We start from the raw sequence: 18713 nt of genomic DNA on the forward strand, positions 1-18713 counted from the left end.
TTTCTTGAGTCAGCAGTCCTAATCCCTCTGCTTCCCAGCTTCCAAAATTTCTATTGCATCGTCTCCTGTTCTCTTTGTGCTTTAACAAAAAAAATCCCCTTTATAGTATTGTCTTAGAGGGATTTCGGGGAAAGCAGAGGTAAATGCATTTGTTCAGTATGACTTCTTTGAACACTCCTGATGTCTGGTTGTTCAGCTCTTGCTGTGAAGCCTTGAGGGCTGGGGCAGGCATTCCTTCCCAGAGCCTCCTAATCCATCTGTATGCCCCACTGACTGCAGACACCCCCTCATCCATACTGATACCCCTTAATCCATCTGCATGCCCACCAACAGCATACACCTCCTAATCCATCTGTGCCCCACCACAGCAGACACCTCCTAATCCATCTGTGTACCCCACTCACAGCAGACACCCTCTAATTCCTCTGCATGCCCCCCAACAGCAGACACCCCCAATCCATCTATATGAACCCATTCCCCCACCTCGACAGCAGACACGTCTGTCATTGCGATGAGCTTTTCCCTCTAACTTCCATCTGATGACCTTAATCTAACTGCTTCTTCCATGACAGCCCATCAGATATTTGAAAAGAAGGATTCTCTTATTCCCAGTCATCTTTTCTGCCCACCAAAGATCCCATGGTTCTCCAACTGTTCTCAGAGAGCAGGCTCTAGTCTTCTCTCCATCATGGCTTTTCCCCTGTGTTCTCTTCCGTCTCATTTCCTTTTGGTATGGAGTTTACAAACAAAACTCAGGTTTCCTGATGGGTGTAATCAGAAAAGAACAGGATGATATTTTCTCTCCTTTTGAACATTATACCTTGATTAATGTAGCCTTTGATCCTATTAACTTCTGTGGCTAATCTTGTCAGCTTGAGTAGAGGCAAAAAAGTATGCTATGATCTTTCACATGTTGCTTTTAAACTATGTCTCCCACCCTTGCATTTATATCCATGTTTTTGGACCCAAACCCAGGAATTTGCATAGGTTCCTATTAAATACTGCACTGTTCCAGAGGTCTGTGATGAAATAGGGGCATTTGTGTCAGTCATGAACTTCAGTGAGACATTTCCATATTCCGTGAAGGAGGGCTATAAGGAAAGGGGCTGGCATTCCAAGGAAAATGGAGGATCACTCAGAAAAGAGAGTAGAAGACTCCTGACATATTTCATGGTGAGGGATATTTGTGAGTGAGTGTATCAGCAGGTAGGAAGAAGCCACCGAAGATGGAGGGACTGAGATTTGGGGAGAGGGGACAGTTTGTAAGTGGAGAGAGTATTATAGGATGCCAGAGAATGGTGTCAGGTACACAAGAGGTAACAATGCAGGTTAGAAAGGAAAAGGGGAATACATTGCATTGCTAATGTGCTTTCACTGTATTCACTCTTTGAGTGTCACTTAATCCAGTTAGCAGCCTGTGAGTTTGGTATGATTTGCTCCATCTTTCAGATCAAGAAGCTGAGGCTTATGGAGGTAAAGAAATGTGTGTCAACTCTCATAGCTGGTTAGTGACAGAGCAGGAGTCAAATCAAATCCCAGGTTGTATGTGGATCCCCAGATGGCCTAACATGGGCAGGGAACAAGTGAGATTATGGTTAAAGGTTAGTGAAAACAGGGCTGTAAAGTAGGTAAATCAAGTTAGCTCTTGTGTCTGAAGAGCGTGTAAAAGGTAAAACCCAGCTAAACCTGAGGCACTACTCTAAGCCAGTTCTTTCTAATAATGGCTTTGTATTTGGCATTTTGTAACTAGTGAAAAAATTCTTTGTGGTTGTTTCCTTCTGAAATTATTTGGGGCAAGGGAGATTACTCTCTTGAAAGAAATGATAAAATTGCATATACATGTAATACTTATATATATACATATACCTTTGCAAAAGCACAGTGAATTACTGTCCTGGATTTATTTGTTCTTTGAATGATGTACATAGATACTCTTCCTGCAATGACAACAAAGTGGCTCCAGGTTTGGAACAGACCTGACTGTCTTTCATCTCTCACCTGGTAGGCCTTTGCCCAGTTTGATGCTGAGGGTGATGGTACAGTTGATGCTGAGAACATGTTGGAAGCCCTCAAGAATTCCAGTGGAGCTAATCTGCAGGGGGAGCTGAGCCACATCATCAGACAACTGCAAGCCTGTTCTCTTGTTCCGGGTAAGGCTCTTATCTGAGTGCGGAAGGCTGCAGAGCGTTGTCTTCAAGCCAAGACCATCCTGTGATGGTCCATGGGTGCAGGGACCTTCTCTTTCATTTCTGGTGTGTCCCCACATTTAGCACACATTTTGGCACATGGGAGGCACCCAGTGTTTTTTTTCTTTTTTTTTTAGGTAACTTTTACTCTGAAACTTAACTAAGAATAAAAAAAGTTTAAAATTAAGCAATACTTCTAAATTATGCATGTGAAAAAACTTCATCTGTAGTGTCGTATGGTTTCTTTTGGGAGCTCAGAAGACTGAATCAAAATTAAATTACCCTCTTTTTTTCCCCAGCAAGAAAACAATTGGGTTTGAAAGGAAAAAAACTTTGCACATCATCCTTTTAATCTCAGTTTATCTTATCCAACAACTTTTCCTGTTCTGTGTGCTTAGCATAGAGGCTGACTAGGGAAGCAGGAGAGGCAAAATAGATTTGATAGATGCATAAATGTAAATCTGTGTGCCCACATCTTCTCTGGCTTACTGCTGGGGATGTATCAAGCTAGCAAATGTTGGTTTCTGTATATTAATGAATATGTAATTTTTATAGAGCTTTAAAGTAACCTGTGCATGTTAACTTTTTTCCTACTCTCGTGGCAATTAAAAATTATGCTTTGAATTATGTTTAGCTAGCTCATGTCTCGGCATTTACATATCACTCCCACTTTTGCTTACCAACATATGGATAGCATCAGGAGCTTTATTTGGATACCTCAAATGTTTTGGGAGGAGAGGAAAGGGTGGAGACCAGGAAATCCACCAATAGATAATACTTAATGTACTCTTACTCTGGGTGATTATGGGGAGAGGGGGAGATTAGGTGAGAAGAATTCAGGGTCTAGACCCCAAGGTGCTGACACAGAGGGTCATGACTTAGGACTTTCTACTCAAAATTTTCTGTCAACAGCCAACTTAAAAGAATTGTTTTCTCACAGTCTTAGTATGAATCCTGGTAAGCCGAGCTTGCCTGTCTGGTGAGATTTGTTTCCCAGGTCCTCTTTCTAACCCAGACTGAAAGATGTTCTGTTTGTATCTTTTGTACTGGGGCCTAGTGTTTAAAAGGGAGACCGCACCCTGACCCCATGTACTGCTTGTTTCAGCAGTGGGAACAGCTTTCCTGTTACAAGCATCATTCTCTTTTTTCACATGAGTTCTGAGCAGATCAGTGCAGCTTGGGTACTATTGTGGGAGTCAGCTAAGAAAAGAAAAACTGTAAAAGGATGGCAAGAGATGGCATAGGATTTTGAGTCTTAGAAAAATCAAACTAGTGTCTCCAGAGTTTGTGTAGGGAGCAGAATCAAAATGGGCTGCTTTGAGTGCAGAATTTCTCAGCCTTATGTTTTATCTTGAAAATTAATGTGAAGTTTCATTGTGCTTGATAGTAATCTGTTTGCTTCACCCTCACAAGCAACTCCCACAGATTTCTGGGGTCTTGCTCTGGGCACTGCTTTCATGGTGTGCGCAGTTGGTGAGAGGTCATCAATTATAACATAGGTACTTGTTGTTCTGTATGTTATGATTCATTAGAAAGCTAAACAAAAATCCCTCCAAATCTACAAGTATGCCTGAGCTCCAAGAAAAGCTGTCGTGTTTATCCTGTCTCAACTTAGCCCTCGCAGTCTGGCAGGGGGCACCTCAGTTCAAAGTATATTATTGTAGGTTATGAGGAAGAACCATGAAGGATTTTAAATGGGTAAGCATGGTCTGTTTCATGTTTTTGTAAGATTATTCAGGTTGATGGTAGACAAAGAGCTGAGGGAGCCACTTAGGGAATCTGGGTAGGTGTATGAATGGGAGATGCTGAGGCCAGAGCGTGGGCAGTGGCCAGACGAGGAAGACTCTGGAGGGTTACACTAGGCAGAAAAAACTGGAATGGTGGAAGGAGCCCTTGGAGGCAGTGCGAGGGGGCAGTTCCAGTCCCCCCCCCTTTCTGTTACTTGGTGCTTGGCCACCGAGCCTCATTTTCCTCTGTTGCAAAACAAACATGCTAGTACCTTTGGTGCTTCCACCCCTTCACCCTTACTGTGAGGACCATCTGAGGTGAAATGTGGAAGTACCATATAAGCTGTAGAACGGCATCAGAAATTGTGGTCAGGGTGGTGGTGGTGTTACCATTATCACCTTATGTAGCTTTAGTATAAAACAGTTTTATTCCTAGCCCATATTCTATGTGCAAAACTTCTTTAGAAACTTCGAGTTAGTATTTAAGTGCTTATAAATTTTTTAAGCTTGGGTTGAAGCAAATAATCATTATTCTAAATCTTCTAAAATTCTATTAAACTAAAGTGAAATTTTAAAATTAAGATTAACACTGGTTCATTTCTTAAAAACTTGCTTAGATTTTTTAATAATTAAAGCTGAAAATATCAGTGAAGATTCTTAATGGCTGTTTTATTGAGCCAGTTCAGACAGGCCACCAACAGGGGATGTGGGAATTATTTTGGTGGATTCCCTAAAACACCAAAAATGGATTTTGTGTGTTTAGGTTTCATAGATATATTTTCAGAGTCCAAGGAGGGCCTGGGTACTCACTCGTCAATGATCCTGCGCTTCCTGCATCGCAATCGGCTCTCTAGCACAGCCATCCCTTACCCCCTGCTGGACCACTGCAACAACATGTGCACCATGAGGGCTTCTGTTCTGAAGGAGTCTCTGGATCAAATGATACAGAAAGAAAAGGGTACGTGTGCGTGGAGACAGGTTGGCGTGGGGAGGGCTTCCCGAGAATGCTCCTTTACCACTTCTTCCAAAATGTTTATTAGTAGGGTGAGCCAGCCCTTCTCCCTGCCTTTATTTCTGAAAATATAATAGTAACAAGTTCCTAGCACAACAGTGTGATATGTTTTCCCTTCCTTCCTTCATCCTTCTTTCCCTTCCTTTTTAACACAACTGGTTTCTCATCATTCAGGTCTCTGCCCAGGTCTGACTTCAGGGAGGCCTTTCCTCATTACTCTGTAATTAACACCCACCCCCCATTCCCCACCTTCTGGTCACTATCACCTTTGCAGGTTTAATGGTGCACAGTACCATGATCTGCAGTTGTAGTAGTAGTATTTACTTGCACTCTGTCCTGTTGGCTTCATTATGCTTAGCACCTGGAACTGTGCCTGGCACATAGTAGATACTCTCTTTTTGAGTAAATGAGGGAAGCCACTACAGATTCACGCAGTGATGAAAATAGAAGTTGATAATGTGAATAGACAAAGGTCCGTGGAACATAATAGAGTTCAGAAATAGACCTAAGTACATGTGGGAGCATAGTGCCATATATAGTTCAGCATTACAAATCAGGAGGGAAAGGTGAATTAGTCAGCAAGTGGGGTTAGGGTAACTGGTTAGCCATTTGGAGAAAAAAATAAAAGTAGATTCTTAGCCCATTTCATTCACTAAAGTAAATTTTAGGTAGATCCAAAAGTGTTGTCAACTAAAAAGAAAACTTAAGAGCGCTAGAAGAAAATAGTTCTACTTTATAAGTCTTGACATGGGAAAACCTTTCTAAGCAAGACATGTAACTCAGAACTACAAAAGAAAAGATTAATAAATTAGACTGTACACAAACTTTACAGCAAAAAGTATCATAAACAGAGTTTCAAAAGACAAATGACATTCTAGGGAACAAAAATATATCGAATTATGTAACTGAAAGACTCAGTTTTTTATTAACTCTGACTTTAGGCAGTTACTTAACTCTCTGTGCCTTTGTTACCTCATCTCTAAAATGAATTAATACACAGAAAATGTATAGAAAAGTGGCTGGCTTACAGTAAACATTCAGTAAATATTGCCGTGTGTGTCTGTGTGTATTATATAATGTATATAGAATGCATAAATTGACAAGAAGACCCAGTAGAAAATAGATGAGGGTTGGGACCAGGCCATACTCAGAAACTCAAGTTGCTTACAAATAGTGGCTTAAAAAGTCTCACTCATAATTAAAGAAATGTAAAATTAAACTGTGAGACACCATTTTCTTCTCTTGGCATGGTTTGCAAATATATCAGTGATTTAAGTATTATAATGAGCTCATGGAACAATCCTTGGCCAATTTCTGCATGTGGGTTCTTTGGAAGGAGATTTTAAGGAATGTTTAATTTTCTAGGACCAAAGTGCCAAGCATATTTCTGTTAGATAGTTTAAATAACCCTTTTTTTTCCTCTTTGTGCATGACATATCATATTATAAAATCTGGTTTTCCCTGCAGAAAGCCCTGGAGATCTAACCAGAAGCCCAGAGATGGATAAATTCCAGTCAGTAGCAAAGTGCTATGCTTATATAGAAACTTCCTCCAACCCTGCAGACATTGACAAGATGACCAATGGAGAAGCGTCATCCTACTGGCAGTCAGATGGCAGCGCCCGCTCACACTGGATCCGGTGGGTGGTGTAGTGCCAATTTGTGAGTGAAAGCCCAAGAAAATAACCTGCTTTCTTCCTCTTATCCCATCGGTGTTTTAAAAATTTATTTTTTTAATTTTAGGATATTTTCTACTTAACTGCCTAGCTTTTTTTCTTATTGTAACTGTGTTCATAGATTCGTAAACATGGAGACTTTCTTTTGGTATTTTAAGGGAGAAAATCGCATTTGACTAGTATTTTATACTGATTTCAAATCTTTTTCACTAGTTTCTCAGGAAAATTAGTATCCAAGGAGCAAGTTCTTATATTAGATCCAGTTTTACTTTTTAAGATACTTTCTGTGCATTAAAAAAATCTTTATTTAATTAAGTTGGCCAGCTGAGAAGAAGAAGGAATGAGATGATCAGAATCCTGGAGTGGATATTTAAATTTTCATTATTCCTTTAGAGAATGGGCTAATTCAGTTGGTGGAAATAGAAAGAATTGTTTTGTTTCATCATAAAGGGTATAACAACCTTTAGCCATCTAATTTATAGATGAGGAAGATACTCAGTTCTTTATTTTATATTTTATTTATTTATTAAGATATTATTGATATACACTCTTATGTAGTAAGATGCCACAGATTCACTATTTGCCTTCTCTGTGCTACACTGTCTTCCCCATGACGCCCCCCCACACCATGTGTACTAAACATAATGCCCCCCAGCCCCCTTCTCCCTCCCTCCCCACCCACCTTCCCACACACACACCCCCTTTGGTAACTGCTAGTCCCTTCTTGGAGTCTGTAAGTCTGCTGCTGTTTTGTTCCTTCAGTTTTGCTTTGTTGTTATACTCTGCAAATGAGGGAAATCATTTGGCACTTGTCTTTCTCTGCCTGGCTTATTTCACTGAGCATAATGTCTTCCACCTCCATCCATGTTGTTGCAAATGGTAGGATTTGTTTCTTTCTTATGGCTGAATAGTATTCCATTGTATCTATGAACCACCTCTTCTTTATCCATTCATCTACTGATGGACACTTAGGTTGCTTCCATTTTTGGCTATGGTAAATAGCGCTGCAGTAAACGTAGGGATGCATATGTCTTTTTGAATTTGAAAAGTTGTATTCTTTGGGTAAATTCCAAGGAGTGGGATTCCTGGGTCAAATGGTATTTCTATTTTTAGTTTTTTGAGGAACCTCCATATTGCTTTCCACAATGGTTGGACTAGTTACATTCCCACCAGCAGTGTAGGAGGGTTCCTCTTTCTCCACATCCTTGCCAGCATTTGTTGTTCTTAGTCTTTTCGATGCTGGCCATCCTTACTGGTGTGAGGTGATATCTTATTGTGGTTTTAATTTGCATTTCCCTGATGAATAATTCAGTTCTTTAGATGCAGGTTGGAATTTGCTTCTTGCCAGGTAAAGAAGTAAAGATTTTGTTTGAAATTCATATTGTACTTCACTGTAGTAATTGCTTAAAAGGAAATACAAGATTCATCTTGAACTGAAAGGAATGTTGGAGACTTCGGAAAGTCATAACAACTTTGAAACTATTAGCCAGAATTGCCAAATTACTTGCTTTTAGAGGAAATCAGTCTTTGGGTATATGAAATATAAGATCTTAGAGATGGAACTTGTGAATCCTGCCAGTTTCCAACATATGTAAACATTTGTAATTTCTGCTTTGTGTGTTTTTCAGTTTAAAAATGAAGCCAGACGTTGTGCTTAGGCACCTGTCCATTGCAGTGGCTGCTGCTGACCAGAGCTACATGCCACAGCAGGTGACCGTAGCTGTAGGGAGGACTGCCAGCGATCTTCAGGAAGTCCGCGATGTGCACATTCCCAGCAATGTGACTGGCTACGTGACACTGCTGGAAAATGCCAACATCAGTCAGCTCTGTGAGTCAACCAAGATGCATCTTACGCTTCTTACTAAATGGATCGGAAGGGGAGGAAGGAAATAATACTTTTTAGCAGGACGACCTCTGCAGTGGAGAAGCTTTTAGTTTTTCTTTGGAAATTTGAATTGCTTCTCCTGAGGCATGTGAGAGTGGTCATTATTTCATCTATTCAGTGTTTTAAAAGTTAGAGAAAAGCAAGAAAGCTGTCTTTAATTAAAAATATGTTATGGTTTTTTTATTGGAAAATCAGAAAAATATGAACAAAAATTACCCTAAATCCTACTACCTAAGGATTATGAATACATTGCTGTGGATTCTTCCAGACCTTTTTTTGTGTTTGTGTATGTGTGTATGTGTGTGTGGCTTACACACACACATACACACATACACACACACATATATACATTTTTTAAATAAAAAATAAGTTTGTAGATATTATATTTACATACATCTATACATATCTGTTTACAAAAATGATATTCTGTACATGTTATTTTGTAATTTTAGCATGTTATCATGTCATATATTCATGCACACCTTTATTTAGTGTTGTAAGAATATGCCTTAATTTCAACCAGCTCTCTATTCTTGGACATTTAGGTTTTTTCCATTTTTATACTATTATAACCTTGCTTCACCCACAGCATTTTGGAAATAATCACAATTCTGTGATTTCTTTCCAGGCTTATTTCATTCAGGGAGCCAGAATGCTTCATGTTTTGTCTCATTTCTTCTAATGCTCTCCTGGGCCAAAAGAAGTGTTCTTACTTTGGTCAAAGGAACTGAGGCCTAGGGAGGTAGAGTCTTTGTGTCTTACCCTTAGGCAAAGAAGTAGTTAAGATTGTAGAGCAGAAGCTTCCTGTCTTACCCTGGGGTGGTTTTTTCTCTAAGTTCTGTCCTTTGTAACTTTTCACCTCCCAAATAAGAAATGATGACAGCTCTTAGGAGTCATGCCTATGTCATCTATTTGGACTTGATTATTAAAAAGAAATTCTCACAACCGCTATGAGCCAGCTACCATTTTATAATTAAATCCCAATTTCAGAACTCTGGGAAGAATTCTAGAAATTGTCTTACTGTATATTTAATCAGAATTTTAAGAACTTCCTTTGTGTTAATTTTCAAGACTCATAAATTCCCAAGAAGACTTGTGATATAAAGATTTATGCTACCCCTAACTTTACACGTTATTCTTATAACTCCTTAGATTTGTCATTGCTTTTTTGGACACGTTTATTATATATGAGCTCCATTGCTAAAGTTATTTATTTCTGGTATCAAAGTATATCTTCAGAATTTTCTTTTCAAAATATGAATTACTATTTTGTATTTAATTGGGAGCCTAGCATTTGCTGAACTGGAGAAGTTAATCCAATACTGAATTTGTTGTTTATGCTTGACAGATGTCCAGATTAACATAAAGCGTTGTCTTAGCGATGGATGTGACACTAGAATTCATGGTCTGAGGGCTGTTGGCTTTCAGAGAATTAAGAAGTCTGGGGTCTCAGTCTCAGATGCCTCTGCAATATGGTATTGGTCTCTGCTGACATCTCTGGTGACAGCTTCCATGGAGACAAATCCCGCCTTTGTCCAGACAGTGCTACACAATACACAGTAAGTCCCTCTCTGCTTTCCAGTCCTGTTAATGTGACCTTCAGGGCATGTCACTCGGCAGCCTTCAGTCTTCCAGACTCAATCAGCAGCTCAGCCCCAGGTACCCTGTTGTTTCCTGTTTGCATCTTCAGCTGTAGTCTTGTGAATGAGTCACACATTTTCTGTTCCTTATCTGTTGGGGAACCATTGCTTGCCTTTATATAGCACTTTATATCGGATAAAGTGCTTTCACGTGCAGTAATCTGTTTACCTACATATACTGTGAAATGTACCTATTAAAAACTATCCCCTTTTTATAGATGAGGATATTGTGACCTTCCCTGAGGTATGTGATCAGACAGTGATGGATCAGTTTGATCTAGGTCTTTGAATCTAAGTTGAGGGCTTTTTTACAATTGAGTGATATTGCCTCAAGGATACTAATTATTTTTAAATGTAGAGCATCTTTGAAAATTCTCTTTTAAAAACTTGGTGAGGCAATAAGACCCAGTAGTACCATTTGAGGCAAAAGCAACCAGCTTCAGTAGCCATTAAGTATTAATGTTACATCTAATTTCACTGACAATAGGCATTATTAGTATAGGCTGTCAAGGTATCACATAAAAAGAGATTGTGAATATTTTGTTTCCTAGATATCTTTTGAGATTTGTTATTGCTATTAAATAAAACTTATCAGCAGATAGCACTGCTGGCAGTACTAGATCTGAAGGGTAGTACTTGGCCATACTTCTTTCTTCCTTCCTGTTTAAAAAAAAAAATGATTTCAAACTTAGAGAAATATTGTGAGTACAGAACAAAGAACTTTTATTTCTTTCTGAGCCATTTTAGGATAATTTGTCAACATGCTGCCCCACTAACCCTGAGTGCTTCAGTGTATATTTCCTGCTAACAAGAAGGTTTCACTGCAACCATCAAAGTCAGAAAATTAACACTGATGTACATTGGTATCATCTAGTGCTCAGATCCCATTCAAGTTTTGCAAGTTGTCCCAGTAATGTCTGGTGTAGCAAAAAGATGCAACCCAGAATCATACAGTGCATTTTATTGTCGTGTCTCTTCAGTTTCCTTCAGTATGGAGCAGTTCCTCAGTCTTTCCTAGACTTTGATGACTTTGACACTTTTGCAACTTGTAGGTCAATTATTTTGAGGAGTGTCCTTCAATTTTGGTTTATGTTTCATCATGATTAAACTTCTATCTTTAGCAGGAATATCATAGAAGCAATGATGTGTGTCCCATCAGGTGACACACACAACTTCACATTGTCCTATTACTGGTACTAGTGATGTTAACTTTGATACATTGATGAAAGTGGTGTCTGCCAGACTTTTCCACCATAAAAATTATTTTCCCTTTATATCCCTAAGCAGTTGTAATAGTTAATCTGCAGTGGTATTTTCACTCCTAACTTTAAATATCAGTGGTCCAAAACATTAAAAAAATTTTTAATTATTGAAAAAAAGATCAATGAGGAAAAATAAGTAACAAAAAGAATGTTATGAAACAAAAGTGTTTAGTTGTATTAGTGGAAATAAATTCAATAAATCCTTGCATGCCATTCATGTACATGAGACCTCACTGATCAATTGCATTTTAGTGTTAAGTGCCATACTGTTGCAGCTCAGTATAGAGGGGGGAAGAAATGAGAGCAGAGTGGAAGCTGACATGGTGTTAGTCTTGCTATATTGTCTCTATTTTAAAATGTAGAAATAAAATTGGTTTAGGGAACTTATTACAGTTATTATATAAAGTGACTATTAATTGTAGAATTTCTAGTTATTTTTACATACCTTCAGGTTCATGGTACACTCACTCACCTAGCACAGTTGCTTCTAGTTGCATAAATTTGTTAGATGGACTCAGTAACTTCTAGTTGCATAAATTTGTTAGATGACTGCTAGACCAAGGAGGTAAAGCTATTGAGGGATTCAGAAAGATAAACCTAAGATGAGATGAGAAAAGAGAAACATTTTGCAGACGTTAAGGTAGAAAAGCCAAGAAACACAGGCAGGAATATAGAAGGTGATAGGTGCTGATATATTTGGAGAAAATAAAATGCATGATGTATCTCTAGATACATCCTAAGATCTTATGTATAAGGATAGTTTTTTTTACTGTGCCACAAACTGCCCTGCCTCTGGGGTCAAATTTTCTAAGAATTGCAGGGATTTTCCTTAGAGTATATATGTCTTTTAGTCACACAACTTAAAATGAATACTTGATTCTAGGAATTTGAATAAGCTTTTACAGAGGAAAATGGAATTTTAAAAGAAAGGGGAAAAAAAGAAAGAAACCCCACTAAAACACTTTGCACCATGATTCCTGGGAAAAAAGGCTGGTTTATATTGCATACTGGAGTCTCTGTAGGAACACTGTTTATAAGGGATTCATCAAGACAAGCTTCTAGCAATTTGTTGTTGAATATTATATTATTAAATCTGTTTTTTGCCTGGACTTGTTCTGATCTTGCATTTTACATTTCTAGGAAGGCCCTGCGGCACATGCCCCCACTCTCCCTCTCACCAGGATCTACTGATTTCTCAACTTTCCTGTCCCCTAATGTTCTGGAAGAAGTGGACAGCTTCCTCTTAAGGATAACTAGGTAGAATCAAGGTTGATGAGGTGGGGTTTGTGGGAATAGAGGGTATATATGCTGTTAAGTATTTTAAAAATGTTTTAATCTTTTAACGATCACCACTAAAAATAGTTCATTTTTAAAGACTAGAGACAAAGTGAAATGATAGTTTGCCTCTGAGCTCCATTATCTCACAATATCACCTGACCTTGGAAATTGGGGGCCAGTGGGTGTTGGCCTCTGATTCAGCTAGAATAGATGTCTCAAAGTCCAAAATGCAAAACCTCCCAGTTCACTGATATCCCCAGCCCGTGGCCTTACTCAGCACCTGCTTACCTCTACACCTAAGTCTAACAAGCCTGATTGTCCCTAGAACCGGGAAAGGGCACTTCGATAGCTTGATAGAGGTGTTGAGTAATGTGGGAATACTGCCAGCACAGCCCTGAGGACGTTACCGTATTGTACAAAACGCCCTGAGCCGTCCACATGGTTTTAAAACTTTCTGTGCAGTGTGTTTAAAGATGCAGAGATGTGTGATGTGGAGTCAATCTAAAACACATTTTCAGTACTTAAAGGAATAAACCCATAACTCTCTGACCGAGAAACTACCTTTTTCATAGCAGAGCCTTACTGCAACAGCTGATTTATTTGGGGTTTGTAAAGTTTGACTTAATTAAAATTGATATTATCAGCATTGTATAATACTTACAGACCAAGCTTATGGAAATGAGGATTTCATTTCCTGGTCCTCTGAAATTACTTAGTTTTTCTTTAGATTATGTTCCTGGTAAACATACAGAAATCATATGACAGGTGGATTTTACTAATGGTGATCAATTTACATGGGTTTGAGCTCCCTGGGTTTTCTCATGTTTTTGAGAAGTAAAAAAGTTTTTTGCTCTTTGCAGCTGCTGTTCCACTCCAGAGGTGGAGCTGACTCTTCTGGCTTTTGCGCTAGCGAGAGGAAGTGTTGCCAAAGTGCTGAGCTCTCTGTGTACCGTCACTGACCACCTGGACACACTCTATGATGCCTCATCCCTCATCTCATCCATGGCCTCAGTCAGGCAGAACCTTCTCCTTAGATATGGTAAATGACCTAGGTTTGATGGACAAGCCATAAAACCATCGTCAGCATGCAACTTTCTGACTTCTTATCTTTTCATGTAGTTTGTGGACTGCATTGTTGTAGCTACACTGTGATTCCTGGATGGACCATGTCCTTGACTAGGGCTGGTGAGGGAGAAGCGGCTGTCACTTCATTTATGGCAGCATCAACAGAACAGGTCCTGAGTGTCCACTAGGCTGTACAACCAGGACTCACTGGCCTAATTATTTAGGTTTGGTGGCTATTTGATCACAGCCATCTTTGGTGAAATACAGGAATGTCTTCTTCCTAAAAGGTTGGGAAGTTGGAGTATCACTCATCTGGAGAGGGGTGGGAACTAGCCTAGACACAGCGCAGAGGATCCTTATCTTAGAATGCATCGCTCTGCATCCCCATGAGAGCTGGTTGGAAGGACATACGTGGATGTACCTACATGCCTGCCACCCACCTCTTTCCCATTGTGTGCCCAACAGCAATCCTTCTTAATACTTCTCTTCTGACCTAGAAGTAGAACTTATCTAGATACCTAGGGCCCTAATCCTTCTCTGTGTGGGAGCCTATACAGTTACTCCCAGATGACTGCAGTTGGCGTGTGAAAAACAAATTATTTGCCATCCCAGCCTCTAGTGTTGAAGTTTCTGTCCAAACAGTACAGTATTGGATCCCTTCCTCATTAGTAATAGAGGCATTACTGTGATATTCCTGTCATGATATTTGTACCTTTGATTTGATAATGGCTTAATTTATTTTATGTTTAATTTTTAAAGTCAGGCAATTGGTGTCTTATAAATCCAGTTTCCCTTATAAATTAGTGAAGATCATTTTTTGAGGGGTGGGGGTCCTATAGCAGTCATGGCTGGATGGGAGGGATACATAGTGTCTGCAAAATATTCTTCACAGAAGTTCTCAATTAAATTAGCAGTTTTTTAAACAGGGAGCACTGGATAGTGGAAGAATGCATAGGGGAAATGTTGTTTTTGTTAATGTTCTAGTTCAGGGTTGGGTTATAGGTAAATGGGTCTTCATTATAGTATTAATTAAAACAAAAGAAAAAAGAAAAGTTTTCAGATCATCATAACAAAGTTGATTTTTATAGTTCTTAAAACTCAAAATTTGCCAAAAGGTGTTTTAAAGAAACAGTACGCCAAACCTGAAGCTGTTATTTATATACAGTAAGATTAATTATTGGCTCCAAAACAGTATTTTAGGAATCTCTCCCTGAAATATGCTGAATCTGTGGTATTAATCTGTATTGCATAATATGCTTTCTTTCTGAATAGTGGTTATTCTGGACACTTCTTGGAGACACTTAAGAGCTTAAGCTATACTTTATCTCTTTGATGTCAGCTTTGGTCTAATACTATGTCTCTGTTTTAGCTTTTGAGTGGGTAAATTTTTAGTCAACAATCTGGATGGCCATAGGCACTCCTTTTCTAGTGATGTGCAGGCTGGTTTTCATTTTATCACCACTAGCTTAAGGTGCTCTCTCTCTCTCTTCTGTGATCAGGTAAACCTCTCCAGTTGACTCTTCAGGCCTGTGATGTCAAAGGAAAAGAAGAGAAGTCAGGACCTGAAAACCTCCTTGTTGAACCATGGACAAGGGATGGTGAGTGGTGGACCTGTGTGTTTTTAGGGAATGGGGAACACAGTGTGCTCACCAGGCAGCTGTGTGCAATCACATGCTGGTCTTTGAAATTTTCAGGATATGCAGTCTTCCCTTCAGGCTGTCTTTTGGTTGACAGTGTGGTTTCTTTATTATAGCCTTGTAATCTGCAAAGTGTCAGTGACCTGTAATAATGTAAAAGTCTTTAAGAGCCTTCAGTTTTGAAAAGCAAGGACAACTCCTTGGAATATGAAAGGTTACTGTTTTTTAAGTTCAGATTGACTAACTGGGTGTCATCTTAACATATTAAGAATCTCAGTGATGAAAGCAGGAACTGGCTCTGTGAGAAAATAAAAAAAATAGATAAACCCCTAGCCAGACTTACCAAGAAAAAAAAGAGAATCTACATACATAAACAGAATCAGAAATGAGAGAGGACAAATCACTGCGGACACCACAGAAATACAAAGAATTATGAGAGAACACTATGAAAAATTATACGCTAACAAACTGGATAACCTTAAAGAAATGGACAACTGTCTAGAAAAATCGACCTTCCAAGACTGACCCAGGAAGAAACAGAAAATCTGAATAGACCAATTACCAGCAAGGAAATTGAATTGGTAATCAAAAAACTAAGAACAAAAGTCCTTGACCAGATGGTTTCACTGCTGAATTTTATCAAACATTTAGTGAAGACCTAACACCCATCCTCCTTAAAGTTTTCCAAAAAGTAGAAGAGAAGGGAATACTCCCACACTCATCATACGAGGCCAGCATCACTTTAATACCAAAACCAGGCAAAGACACCACAAAAAAAGAAAATTACAGACCAATATCCCTGATGAACATAGATGCAAAAATACTCAACAAAGTATTAGTGAACAGAATTCAAAAATCCATCAAAAAGATCATCATCTATCATGATCAAGTAGGATTCATCCCAGGGATGCAAGGATGGTACAACATTCAAAAATCCATCAGCATCATCCACCACATGAACAAAAAGAAGGGCAAAAACCACATGATCATCTCCGTAGATGCTGAAAAAGCATTTGACAAAATTCAACATCCATTCATGATAAAAACTCTCAACAAAATGGGCATAGAGGGCAAGTACCTCAACATAATAAAGGCCATATATGACAAACCCACATCCAACATCATACTTAAAGGGAGAAGCTGAAAGCTTTTCCTTTAAGATCAGGAACAAGACAAGGATGCCCACTCTCCCCACTTTATTCAACATAGTTCTGGAGGTCCTAGCCATGGCAATCAGACAACACAAAGAAATAAAAGACATCCACATTGGCAAGGAAGAAGTTAAACTGTCCCTGTTTGCAGATGACATGATATTGTACATAAAAAAACCCTAAAGAATCCACTCCAAAACTACTGGACCTAATATCTGAATTCAGTAAAGTTGCAGGATACAAAATTAATACACAGAAATCTGTTGCATTCCTATACACTAATGATGAACTAGCAGAAAGAGAAATCAGATAAATAATTCCATTCACAATTACATCAAAAAGAATAAAATACCTAGGAATAAAGCTAAACAAGGAAGTGAAAGACCTATACCCTGAAAACTACAAGACACTCATGAGAGAAATTAAAGAAGATACTGATAAATGAAAACACATCCAATGCTAATGGATAGTAAGAATTAATATTGTCAAAATGGCCATCCTGCCTAAAGCAATCTACAAATTCAATGCAATTCATATCAAAATACCAACAACATTCTTCAATGAACTAGAGCAAATAGTTCTAAAATTCATATGAAACCACAAAAGACCCCGAATAGCCAAAGCAATCCTGAGAAGGAAGAATAAAGCAGGGGGATTACACTCCCCAACTTCAAGCTCTACAGCAAAGCCATAGTAATCAAGACAATTTGGTACTGGCACAAGAATAGACCCATAGACCAATGGAGCAGACTAGAGAGCCCAGATATAAACCCAACCATATATGGTCAATTAATATACAATAAAGGAGTCATGGATATACAATGAAGAAATGACAGCCTCTTCAACAACTGGTGTTGGCAAAACTGGACAGCTACATGTAAAAGAATGAAACTGGATTATTGTCTAGCCCCATACACAAAAGTAAACTCAGAATCAAAGACTTGAATGTAAGTCATGAAACCATAAAACTCTTAGAAGAAAACATAGGCAAAAATCTCTTGAATATAAGCATGAGCAACTTTTTCCTGAATGCATCTCCTTGGGCAAGGGAAACAAAATAAAAAATTGAACAAGTGGGACTACATCATGCTAAAAAGCTTCAGTACAGCAAAGGACACCATCAGCAGAACAAAAAGGCATCCTACAGTATGGGGGAATATATTTGTAAATGACATATCTGACAAGGGGTTAACATCCAAAATATATACAGAACTCACACACCTCAACACCCAAAAAGCTAATAACCCTATTAAAAAATGGGCAGAGGATATGAACAGACATGTCTCCAAAGAAGAAATTCACATGGCAAACAGGCACATGAAAAGATGCTCAACATCACTAATTATCACAGAAATACAAACTAAAACCACAATGAGATATCACCTCACACCAGTTAGGATGGCCAACATAGAAAAGACTAGGAATAGCAAAAGCTGGTGAGGATGTGGAGAAAGGGGAACCCTCCTACACTGCTGGTGAGAATGTAAACTAGTTCAACCATTGTGGGAAGCATTACGGAGGTTCCTCAAAAATCTCAAAATAGAAATACTATTTGACCCAGGAATTCCACTCCTAGGGATTTACCCTAAGAATGCAACAGCCCAGTTTGAAAAAGATATATGCACCCCTATGTTTACTGCAGCACTATTTGCAATAGCCAAGAAATGGAAGCAACCTAAGTGTCCATCAGTTGATGAATGGATAAAGAAGAGGTGGTACATATACACAATGGAATATTATTCAGCCATAAGAAGAAAACAAATCCTGTCATTTGCAACAGCATGGATGGAGCTCAGTGAAATAAGCCAAGTGGAGAAAGACAAGTACCAAATGATTTCACTCATCTGTGGTGCAAAAGAACAAAGCAAAAACTGAAGGAACAAAATAGCAGCATACTCACAGAACGAATGGATTAAGAGTTACCAAAGGGAAAGGGACTGGGGATGGTGGGTGGGAAGGAAGAGAGAAGGGGAATAAGGGGCATTATGATAGGCACACAAAACTGGGGGAGGGGTGGTATAGGGAAGGTGATATAGCACCGAGAAGACAAGTAGTGACTCTGTAGCATCTTACTACGCTGATAGACAGTGACTGTAATGGGGTATGTGGTGGGGACTTGATAATGGGGGGAATCTAGTAACCACAATGTTGCTCATGTGATTGTATACTTATGATACCAAAATTTTAAAAAAATC

At 38.9% G+C, this 18713-nt stretch overlaps 1 protein-coding gene across 3 annotated transcripts in view; it reads left to right on the forward strand.

Annotated features, from left to right (window-relative positions):
• Positions 1-18713, forward strand: part of ZZEF1 (zinc finger ZZ-type and EF-hand domain containing 1) — a 137561-nt gene that overhangs the window by 13091 nt on the left and 105757 nt on the right. For all 3 annotated transcript variants that reach the window (XR_012130534.1, XM_073234989.1, XM_073234990.1), the window contains exons 2-9: positions 2006-2150; positions 4677-4871; positions 6393-6564; positions 8229-8428; positions 9834-10044; positions 12528-12644; positions 13526-13704; positions 15230-15328. Coding sequence is in view for 2 of the 3 variants with exons in the window: in XM_073234989.1 (XP_073091090.1) it covers positions 2006-2150; positions 4677-4871; positions 6393-6564; positions 8229-8428; positions 9834-10044; positions 12528-12644; positions 13526-13704; positions 15230-15328 (1318 nt within the window). In the remaining variant the exon portion in view is untranslated. The remainder of the gene's footprint in view (positions 1-2005; positions 2151-4676; positions 4872-6392; positions 6565-8228; positions 8429-9833; positions 10045-12527; positions 12645-13525; positions 13705-15229; positions 15329-18713) is intronic.

Source organism: Manis javanica, chromosome 4 (genome assembly GCF_040802235.1).
Source record: "Manis javanica isolate MJ-LG chromosome 4, MJ_LKY, whole genome shotgun sequence".
NCBI lineage: Eukaryota > Metazoa > Chordata > Mammalia > Pholidota > Manidae > Manis > Manis javanica.